Source organism: Rhinatrema bivittatum, chromosome 12 (assembly GCF_901001135.1).
Source record: "Rhinatrema bivittatum chromosome 12, aRhiBiv1.1, whole genome shotgun sequence".
NCBI lineage: Eukaryota > Metazoa > Chordata > Amphibia > Gymnophiona > Rhinatrematidae > Rhinatrema > Rhinatrema bivittatum.
This window is the reverse complement of record NC_042626.1, coordinates 14,135,227-14,147,305: the sequence shown is the minus strand read 5'-3', so window position 1 is coordinate 14,147,305 and position 12,079 is coordinate 14,135,227. Positions and strand designations below refer to the sequence as shown.

At 41.4% G+C, this 12,079-nt stretch overlaps 1 protein-coding gene across 1 annotated transcript in view; it reads left to right on the top strand.

Annotated features, from left to right (window-relative positions):
• The window catches only part of SCUBE3 (signal peptide, CUB domain and EGF like domain containing 3), a 464,243-nt gene that overhangs the window by 254,702 nt on the left and 197,462 nt on the right, over window positions 1–12,079 (top strand). Inside the window, exon 7 of the mRNA XM_029573032.1 lies at window positions 2,328–2,375. Within this exon, the coding sequence (XP_029428892.1) occupies window positions 2,328–2,375 (48 nt within the window). The remainder of the gene's footprint in view (window positions 1–2,327; window positions 2,376–12,079) is intronic.

The window sequence follows — 12,079 nt, the reverse complement described above, 5'->3', positions numbered from 1 at the left end:
TCACTATTGCTTGGACAAAGCCAGAAGACAAGATTCCATCTTCGGCCAGTCTGTCTTGTGCAACCTTTTTACCATGTGACGTACCAACACCCTTCCGCCTGCCTGGTGGGGTTCAGGATGCCCTCGGCCAAATTTCATCCCAGGCCTAGTGCCTCGCATGCCTGGGTACATTTGGTGCATACTCGGACATCCTCAGCTCGGTACTTACCCATATGTGAGGACTACCATCCTGCTTGTCCTGTGAGAAAGCAAATGTTGCTTACCTGTAACAGGTGTTTCTCACAGGACAGCAGGATGTTAGTCCTCACGAAACCCGCCCGTCGCCTCACGGTGTTGGGTTTGTAACATTTTCTTATTTTATTTTCTGCACTACCTGTAGCTTTTTAACAAGACTGAAGGGGGACCCCTGCTGGCTACAGGGTTAGTGCCATGCTGGGCATGCCCAGTAGGGGCCAGTCAAAGTTCTGGAAACTTTGTCAGAAGTGTTCCATGATTGGGCTCCATCCTGTGATGTCACCCATATGTGAGGACTAACATCCTGCTGTCCTGTGAGAACACATGTTACAGGTAAGCAACATTTGCTTTCCCTCCCTGGCATATTGAATTCGTTCCACTCTGTTTTCTTTTGAAATGTGGAATATTTGTGGATCTGTCTTCATATTACTTGAAGCTGGCAACTTAAGATTCAAGTTGCATTTTGGTTCCCTTATGTGCTATTTTGTATCAGTACAACAAAAAAACATGATTGATAATTATGAGGTCTATCTTCAAAGGCATTTATCCAGAAAACGTTTGAATTATTCAGATAAATGCCTATGTTTGAATATCACCGGCATTTCTCTGACTAAATTTTAGCCACATAAATCATTATTCGAATAAAATTTCATCAGATAACACAGGGACATTCCAGGGCAGAGTTGGGTTAGCCAAATTAGTTAACTTGGCTAATTCTGATATTTGGAGTTAGCCAAACAAGTTATTCTGCTAACTCTCTAAATGTGGCCATGAGGACGTATGAAGTTTTCTGGGAACTTGTTCCCAAATAACTTTAAGATTATGTGGCTGTATTGCAAGGATGGGACCATTATCAGCACTAACAAAATTTTGAGAAAAAAAGAGCAAGTTTGCCCCAGTGACCCATGTCCTCCTTCCCCCTCCCTCTTTCCCTACTCCTGGAGAGGTATTAACATTGAGTCTGGCAGGCCCATGCACCCCTAATCCCTCCATACCGCATTATCGTTAAAAAAAATAAAATAAAATAATTGGTGTCCCAAGGAGATAGTGCAGCTCCCCCCAGCAATTTTAATTTTTCAGATATTTACCAGTGCCCTCTGCACCCTCCCACACTCCTAAGCCAAGCCCAACCCTCTTGCCTCTGGTGCGAGCCCCTAAATGGCCCTGGCTACCGGGCCACAGTACAAGCCTCATGCGTTGCCTTGATAGCAGTGCTGATAACATACAGCAATGCCTGGAGCTTACACTACCAGCAATGCTATTGAGGCCACACATGATGCCATTGGGAGCTCTACACTTCTTTTGCAGCCTCTGGGGCCTTGGCCATTTAGGGACGGCCTCCAGAGGCAGGAGAGCTAGAGTTGGTTTCTTGTTTGGGGGGGCACTGGTAAATTTCTGCAAAATTGGAATCGCCAAGGGGAAGTGTGGGTGCTGGGCTGCCTACTTGAGCCTTTTGGCCCGTCAAGTTTTTTTTAAAGAATACAGGGAACTTAAAGGAGTGGGGGCATGGGCCTGCTAGCTTAAATATTACCACCTCTTAGGGATGGGGGAGGAGGGAACAGTCTGCTGGCTCAAACTTGGTTTTATTTTTCTATTCCATCAGCGCTTATATGGCTCTATCCTTTAAATATTAAACTTTAAGCGTAACCAGGGATATTCAGAGATAGCCGGTTATCCTGCTAAACGTAGCCAGATAACTGTATTCAGGGGTATTCAGCAGGATGTTTATCCCACTGAATATTCCTAAAACCTTATCCAGTTACTTTTAGCCAGTTAAATTATGCATTTTACGGTTTCTGAAAACTGACCTTTAGAAGTTTTTGCTGGTGGAATCCAGGCCAAATATAAATATTAATGATTCAAGTGCCAGTCCTTGTGCTTGATGATTTCATTTAAGCTGCTGTATTAAAACTAATCCCTGCATTATCAGGGCTTAAATTCATCACTGTAAGGAACATAAAAGGGCTCATTATAAGGCAGCACTTACTGTGTGACAATGTGGTTTATGGATGCAGAGAATTAGCAGAAAAAAAGATTAGCGTTATAATTTGCTGGACATTGTTTCTAAAACCCTTTTTTATAATGTTAAACAGGGGAGAGACGACTTGAGCAACTCGTTACCCCCCAGATGTTTTCTAATGGTAAATATTTTTGTTCTCTCTTTCTCTTCCCTCTTCTTTTCTTTCCTGAGGGAATTTAACTGTCACTCTGTTTGTCTGAGGCTAACTGGGCAATTTGACTAACTGCATGCCTGAGCTTCACTGGAAACCAGTGTTACTGAGCAGCTGGTTCGGAAGCACTAGCCCTCCATTGCTTCTCTCATGTACAATACTTTTCTTAGTTGGAAGTTAGGAGCTCGGTATTCCCCAGGTTCCCATCCCTATTTTCTAACTAATGAAAAAGTTTTAATATGATTACCGTGATTTTTCTGTGTAGGCAATACCAAACAAATAGATCTTGGATTTTATCTCTGTCACTTTTATTTTTTACCCAACAGTTTTCTCCTGCTGCTTGGGCTTCCTGTTGGCCTCTATTGGGCTATGGAGCCATGAGCCTTCCTTCACAACTGCCCAGGGATTTTCTCCTGTTTTGTTAACCCCACCTCACCCATACCATGCACAATGAGTATGACCACTACATGTCACCACTGAGCAAAACATCCTCCCTCCCAGGGGCCGTGAACACTACCTCCACTGCATCTCTGGCTGGCCCAGGGACCAGAAGTTGGACCCAGGATTCAAATCCATGTTTTTACTATTGAGCTACTATGCTGGCCCAGCTCTAAATTATTCCGCATCCTTTTTGTTATGATCCATTTACTTTTTCAGCTTGATTCATTCAGTGATAATACAGTCCAGTATTTTGACACAATTACTTGTTTGCCAGTGATATCTGAAATCATGGGCCTATCATTACTGAGCAAATGACTCATAACAAAATGACACATACAACAACACAAAGAGCAATTCTTGCGAACCTGTCAAAAATTATGTGAACACAAAAGGTATCGCCAAATATCATATATATTATTGTGAACCGTTTGCCACAGCTCTGTATTTCTCAGGTAAATATTATTTTAACTTGGGCCAAGCAAGTAAAAAAAAAATTTTAAAGAGATAACAGGACTGCATCAGCAACTTTATTCAGAATTCCAACAGATTCCTAGATTTACATATACACGTGGAGTGAACCTCAAGGATCAGTTAGTACACTCCGATTCTTCAATCCGTGATTTGACTCATCATTCAGGTTCTCACACACAATGTGGATCTTGCACCGTTTGCCATGTGATGATAGTAACTTCGGCGTTACATTTTTCCAGCTTGGACAAAAACATTTTTTTGTATCATCACACAGATTGTCTATCAACAGGTGTCATATATATCATACAATGTCCTTGCAAATTGTGTTACATTGGTAAAACTAAAAGGTCACTGAAGACACGGTTGATTGAGCACCGGTCTTGTATTAACACACATAAGGTTACTGCTCCTATAGTCACCCATTGCCTCGACTTTTCACACACCTTTGATGATTTGAGAGTCTGTGTTCTCGAACAGCTCACCCCATCATGGCGGGGTGGAGATTTTGACAAAAGGCTCCTTCAAGCTGAACAAAGATGGATTCATAGTTTGGACACTGTCCACCCGCGGGGTCTTAACAACAACCTGGAATACAATGTCTTTTTATGAATCTATTATAGTTTTTCTTAGTGTCCCTGCAAACGGATGACATAAAGAAATTTGTAGATGGTTAATTGCCCTGATTGTTAAAAAAAATTTTCTGTGAGCGTCTTGTCTCTATAGCAATGGTGAACGTCTTATGACGTCATCACGCCCGCAAAAGCGCGGGCTATTTAATTTTCTACACCGGATGATCGCGGTCTCTAGCCCGGCGCTGCTGTATAGGAACATTTTGAGACTTCACGTCCAGTTTTGAATAGGTGGAGATACCGTTGCAAGCTAAGTACCTGTTTTTCACTGTTTTTGAATATCTAGGATTAATGGTGTGTTTCCCTTTCTCAGATTTTGTCTTCAAAGTATTTGACTCCTGAAGAAGCAGCCATAAGGCTGCGAAACACGGCCGCTGTCGAATCAGCATTTGATACAATTAGAACTGTGTTCACATATACCTATACCGGCAAAAGGAAGGATATTAATGTTTGGATTTGCTAGAGAATAGTAGACTGAGGCTATCACCCTTGTATAAAAAAACAAAAAAAGAGTTGTATATGATAATTGACATACATTGATTTATTTCCTTCAACAAATACCGGATGGTGTGTGTCCTACATACAGGCTGCAGATGATTGAATAGACCGGACGGCTCAGTGAGGTTCCCCTGAGCACGTCGACTTTGGCTTGCTGATGCAGTCCTGTTATCTCTTTAAAAATGTTTTTGTTACTTGCTTGGCCCAAGTTAAAATAATATTTACCTGAGAAATACAGAGCTGTGGCAAACGGTTCACAATAATATATATGATATTTGGCGATACCTTTTGTGTTCTCATAACAAAATGAGCCATCCAGTCCAGGTGAGTTTAAGGAAAAAATCATTTCAGGAGACTTGTTTCCAAGGGAGGAAGAGGTTTCATTTCTAAATACCATAAGGTATCAGTCATTCTGCACCCAGCCTTGCCTTTAGAAAATTCAAGCTGCTTCTTTTTAACACTCAGCTAACAAGGACCTGTCATGTTTGGATGAGAATTGAGTGTACCTTCATACGATGCAGAAATTCTGCTATCGTGACTCACGATAGCAGAATTTCTGCATCGTATGAAGGTACACTCAATTCTCATCCAAACATGTTAGGTCCTTGTTAGCTGTATTTAATCACATGTCATATAAATATTGGGTCTGATATTACTATTCTTTTTAACATTCAGCATCCTCAAGTGAACTGGACATACACATAAAGCTACTAGCTGCCTTATTTGGTAAATGTTGCTTACTTTAAGGCAAATTTTAAAAGTCTGGTGCACGTATCAATTAAGGGATGTGTGAAGAAGTCTGGCTCACTTGAAAAAGCTCCCAGATACACGTGTAAAACCTGCTGCTCGCACATCTGAAAAGTTTCCAAAAAGGGGAGGGGCCATGAGCAGGTTTCGGGTTCTGGCCAAGAGATGTGCATGAAAATACTTAGGCACTCTGGCACATGCCGAGGTCCCCTGCTGCATAACTTTACTTCTGCTGTGGATGAAGTGTAAGTTATAAAATAAAAGGATCGAGCTATTTCTGAGGGACAACTGGAGGGAGAGTAGACTTATCGAACCAGGAGGGTTTGGAGGATCTAACTGTTAACTGGGCGAACTGGTGGACAAACTGGTAAGCTGGCAATGGTATAGGCATACACCCCTTTTAAAATACCTCAACTTACGTAGAAGAAGAGGGATTTGCGTGTCCATGCGTGTGCCCACTTAAAATTTGGCGTACATGTGCACGCAACCAGACTATGTGCACATATACGCGTGCAAGTTATAAAGTGGCCGCGTCCGTGGGCGCGTGCTGATGCACGTGTGCCAATGTGTGCCTGCATGCCAGTTTGAAACTTACCGTCCCTCTATCATTCTTTGTTATGCTTTTGGCTTTTCCTTAGTTCCAACAATAGTTAAATGCAATGAAATCCCCTGAATATAGGCCTTCTCTATCCCTAGTAATGATTTTATATTAAGATGCTTCCTACCTATATTTAAGCTGTAGCAGACTACTTTTTTAGGATATCTCCTGCATTTTGTTACTCACTACTCTGTATAATATACAGCTAACAAAAGTGGTAATCATATTTATGTTTACATTTATTAGGTTTATAGACTGCCTAACACAGAAAGGTCTAGGCGGTTAACAATGAAACACACACAAAATAATTGACAATAAAAAAAACTTTATAAAATTACATTAAATAATGCATTATTGGAGTATTCCTCTTGCTTGTGCTTACAGTGCTGGAGAGGAGCCGGCTGTCGTGGTACATGTGGGCACCAACAACATAAGAAACTATGGGAGGAATGTTCTGGAAGCCAAATTTAGGCTCTTATGTAGAAAGCTGAAATCCTGAACCTCCAGGGTAGCACTTTCTGAAATGCTCCCTGTTCCACGCACAGGTCACCAGAAACAGGCAGAGCTCCGGAGTCTCAATGTGTGGATGAGACGATGGTGCAGAGAAGAGGGATTTAGTTTTGTAAGGAACTGGGCAACCTTTTGGGGAAGGAGGAGTCTTTTCTAAAGGGATGGTGGAACAGGCTGCTGGCGCTAACCTTTAAAAAGGAGAGAGAGCAGCTTTTAAAATAGATCAAAGGGGACAGTCGCTCAGCAGCGCATGGTTTGGAGGGAGGTATCTTCAAAGGCAGGGGTGGATTGACCTATCGGGGGATCAGACATCCCCCGGTGGGCTGGTCGCTCTAGTCACGTGGTCTGACGAGCGCGGCTGTGACAGAGCCGCGCTCGGCAGACCAAGTGGTATCTCCGGGGCCAGCCGGGGCTGCGAATCCCCGGGCCGGTCGTCAGCGGGAATCCGCCCCTGTTCAAAGGATACTAATGAAGCATTAGATTTAGGGCATCCCAACAGAGAGGTTCCAATAATAAGATAAGTAATCCAAGTGCCTATAATTAAAAACTCACCTGAGCTAAAAGATTCCAATATATCCCTGTCGACTGAAAAGCAGAATGAAAATACAAATAAAAAACATACTTTGAAATGTTTGTATGCTAATGCCAGAAGTCTAAGAAGTAAGATGGAAGAATTAGAGTGTATGGCAGTGAATGATGACATAGACTTAATTGGCATCTCAGAGACATGGTGGAAAGAAGATAACCAATGGGATAGGCAGGGGCTGATTGGCCTATCGGGGGATTGGGCATTCCCCAGTGGGCCGGTCGCTCTAGTCACATGGTCTGCTGAGCAAGACTGTGACAGAGCCGCGCTTGGCAGACCACGTGGTATCTCCGGGGCCGGCCGGGGCGGCAAATCCCCGGGCCGGTCGTTAGCGGGAATCCACCCCTGTTCAAAGGATTCTAATGAAGCATTAGATTTAGGGCATCCCAACAGAGAGGTTCCAATAATAAGATAAGTAGTCCAAGTGCGGAATGGCATAGAGTCCAACAGGATAAAGATCCTGCAAGAGACTAAATGCACATTCAAATCTTTATAGGTAGAAATCCCTTGTGTGTTGGGGAAGAGAATAGTATTAGGAATATACTACTGTCTACCTGGCCAAAATGGTGAGACGGACAGTGGAATGCTAAGAGAAATTTGGGAAGCTAACCAAACTGGTAGTAGTAAAAATGGGAGTTTTCAATTGGGTAAGTGAAACATCAGGGCATGCTAGAGAGATAAAGTTCCTGGATGGAATAAATGACAGTTTTATGGAGCAATTGGTTCAGGAGCCAATGAGAGAGGGAGCAATTTTAGATCTATTTGTCAGTGGAGCACAGGATTTGGTGAGAGAGGTAATGGTAGTGGGGCCGCTTAGCAATAGTCATCATATATGATTAAATTTTAATTAATGACTGGAAGGGGGACAGTATGTAAATCCATGGCTCTAGCACTAAACTTTCAAAAGGGAAACTTTGACAAAATGAGAAAAAAGAAAAAAACTGAAAGGTGCAGCTACAAAGGTAAAAAGTGTGCAACAGGCGTGGGCATTGTTAAAAAAAAACCATATCATCCTAGAAGTACAGACCAGATGTATTCCATGCATTAAGAAAGGTGGAAGGAAGGCAAAACAATTACCGGCATGGTTAAAAGGTGAGGTGAAAGAGGCTATTTTAGCCAAAAGATCTTAATTCAAAAATTGGAAAAAAGATCCATCAGAAGAAAATGGGATAAAGCATAAGCATTGGCAAGTTAAATGTAAGACATTGATAAGACAGGCTAAGAAAACAAAGGGGAAAGCTGACAGTCGCTCAGCAGCGCATGGTTCGGAGAGAGGTATCTTTAAAGGATACTAATGATGCATTAGAATTAGGGCATCCCGACAGTGAGGTTCCAATAATTAGAAAAGTAGTCCAAGTGCCTGTAACTAAAAACTCACCTGAGCTAAAAAATTCTAACTTATCCCTATCAATTAAAAAGCAGAATGAAAATACAAACAAAAAACAAACTGAAATGTTTGTATGCTAATGCCAGAAGTCTAAGAAGTAAGATGGGAGAATTAGAATGTATAGCAGTAAATGATGACATAGACTTAATTGGCATCTCAGAGACATGGTGGAAAGAGGATAACCAATGGGACAGTGCTATACCGGGGTACAAATTATATCGCAATGACAGAGAGGAGCTCTCTGGAGGAGGTGTGGCACTTTATGTCCGGGATGGCATAGAGTCCAACAGGATAAACATCCTGCATGAGACTAAATACAAAATTGAATCTTCATGGGTAGAAATCCCTTGTTTGTCGGGGAAGACTATAGTGATAGGGGTATACTACAGTCCACCTGGTCAAGATGGTGAGACGGACAGTGAAATGCTAAGAGAAATTAGGGAAGCTAACCAAATTGGTAGTGCAGTAATAATGGGAGACTTCAATTACCCCAATATAGACTGGGTAAATGTATCGTCTGGTCACGCTAGAGAGATAACATTCCTGGATGGAATAAATGATAGCTTTATGAAGCAATTGGTTCAGGAACCGACGAGAGAGGGAGCAATTTTATATCTAATTCTCAGTGGAGCACAGGACTTGGTGAGAGAGGTAACGGTGGTGGGGCCGCTTGGCAATAGTGATCATAATATGATCAAATTTGATTTAATGACTGGAAAAGGAACAGTGTGCAAATCCAAGGCTCTCATGCTAAACTTTCAAAAGGGAAACTTTGATAAAATGAGAAAAATTGTTAGAAAAAAACTGAAAGGAGCAGCTACAAAAGTAAAAAATGTCCAAGAGGCGTGGTCATTGTTAAAAAATACCATTCTAGAAGCACAGTCCAGATGTATTTCACACATTAAGAAAGGTGGAAAGAAGGCAAAACGATTACCGGCATGGTTAAAAGGGGAGGTGAAAGAAGCTATTTTAGCCAAAAGATCTTCATTCAAAAATTGGAAGAAGGATCCAGCAGAAGAAAATAGGATAAAGCATAAACATTGGCAAGTTAAATGTAAGACATTGATAAGACAGGCTAAGAGAGAATTTGAAAAGAAGTTGGCTGTAGAGGCAAAAACACACAGTAAAAACATTTTTAAATATATCCGAAGCAGAAAGCCTGTTAGGGAGTCAGTTGGACCGTTAGATGATCGAGGGGTTAAAGGGGCACTTAGAGAAGATAAGGCCATCGCGGAAAGATTAAATGATTTCTTTGCTTCGGTGTTTACTGAAGAGGATGTTGGGGAGGTACCCGTAATGGAGAAGGTTTTCATGGGTAATGATTCAGATGGACTGAATCAAATCACGGTGAACCTAGAAGATGTGGTAGGCCTGATTGACAAACTGAAGAGTAGTAAATCACCTGGACTGGATGGTATACACCCCAGAGTTCTGAAGGAACTAAAAAATGAAATTTCAGACCTATTAGTAAAAATTTGTAACCTATCATTAAAATCATCCATTGTACCTGAAGACTGGAGGATAGCAAATGTAACCCCAATATTTAAGAAGGGCTCCAGGGGCGATCCGGGAAACTACAGACCGGTTAGCCTGACTTCAGTGCCAGGAAAAATAGTGGAAAGTGTTCTAAACATCAAAATCACAGAACATATAGAAAGACATGGTTTAATGGAACAAAGTCAGCATGGCTTTACCCAGGGCAAGTCTTGCCTCACAAATCTGCTTCACTTTTTTGAAGGAGTTAATAAACATGTGGATAAAGGTGAAGCGGTAGATATAGTATACTTGGATTTTCAGAAGGCGTTTGACAAAGTTCCTCATGAGAGGCTTCTAGGAAAAGTAAAAAGTCATGGGATAGGTGGCGATGTCCTTTCGTGGATTGCAAACTGGCTAAAAGACAGGAAACAGAGAGTAGGATTAAATGGGCAATTTTCTCAGTGGAAGGTAGTGGACAGTGGAGTGCCTCAGGGATCTGTATTGGGACACTTACTTTTCAATATATTTATAAATGATCTGGAAAGAAATACGACGAGTGAGATAATCAAATTTGCAGATGACACAAAATTGTTCAGAGTAGTTAAATCACAAGCAGATTGTGATAAATTGCAGGAAGACCTTGTGAGATTGGAAAATTGGGCATCCAAATGGCAGATGAAATTTAATGTGGATAAGTGCAAGGTGATGCATATAGGGAAAAATAACCCATGCTATAATTACACAATGTTGGGTTCCATATTAGGTGCTACAACCCAAGAAAGAGATCTAGGTGTCATAGTGGATAACACATTGAAATCGTCGGTACAGTGTGCAGCTTTTTTGACTGCTGCAGCGGCAGTCAAAAAAGCAAACAGAATGTTGGGAATTATTAGAAAGGGAATGGTGAATAAAACGGAAAATGTCATAATGCCTCTGTATCGCTCCATGGTGAGACCGCACCTTGAATACTGTGTACAAATCTGGTCGCCGCATCTCAAAAAAGATATAATTGCGATGGAGAAGGTACAGAGAAGGGCTATCAAAATGATAAGGGGAATGGAACAACTCCCCTATGAGGAAAGACTAAAGAGGTTAGGACTTTTCAGCTTGGAGAAGAGACGACTGAGGGGGGATATGATAGAGGTGTTTAAAATCATGAGAGGTCTAGAACGGGTAGATGTGAATCGGTTATTTACTCTTTCGGATGGTAGAAAGACTAGGGGGAACTCCATGAAGTTAGCATGGGGCACATTTAAAACTAATCGGAGAAAGTTCTTTTTTATATGTAATGTATTGTAATGTATGTATTGTAATGTATGTATTGCTCACCCCTTGTTTTATGTAAACCGACATGATACGAACTTCCGTGAATGCCGGTATAGAAAAACACAAATAAATAAATAAATAAATACTCAACGCACAATTAAACTCTGGAATTTGTTGCCAGAGGATGTGGTTAGTGCAGTTAGTATAGCTGTGTTTAAAAAAGGATTGGATAAGTTCTTGGAGGAGAAGTCCATTACCTGCTATTAAGTTCACTTAGAGAATAGCCACTGCCATTAGCAATGGTAACATGGAATAGACTTAGTTTTTGGGTACTTGCCAGGTTCTTATGGCCTGGATTGGCCACTGTTGGAAACAGGATGCTGGGCTTGATGGACCCTTGGTGTGACCCAGTATGGCATTTTCTTATGTTCTTAAAAAAAATTTGAAAAGAAGTTGGCCATAGAGGCAAAAACTCACAATAAAAACGTTTTAAAATATATCCGAAGCAGAAAACCTGCAAGGGAGTCAGTTGGACTGTTGGATGATCAAGGGGTTAAAGGGCACTTAGATAAGATAAGGCCATCACGGAAAGATTAAATGATTTCTTTGCTTCAGTGTTTACTGAAGAGGATGTTGGGGAGGTACCCGTATTGGATAAGGTTTTCATGGATAATGATTCAGATCAACTGAACCAAATCACGGTGAACCTAGAAGATGTGGTAGGCCTGATTGACAAACTGAAGAGTAGTAATTCACCTGGATCAGATGGTATATACCCCAGGGTTCTGAAAGAACTAAAAAATGAAATTTCAGGTCTATAAGTAAAACTTTGTAACCTATCATTAAAATCATCCAATGTACCTGAAGATTGGAAGATGGTCACTGTTACCCCTATAGTTAAAAAGGGATCCGGGGTGATCCGGGAACCTATAGACCTGTGAGCCTGACTTCAGTGCCAGGAAAAATCGTGGAAACTGTTATAAAGAATAAAATCACAAAATATTTAGATAGACATAGTTTGGGACACAGCCAGCATGGATCTTTGCCTCACAAATCTCAATACAT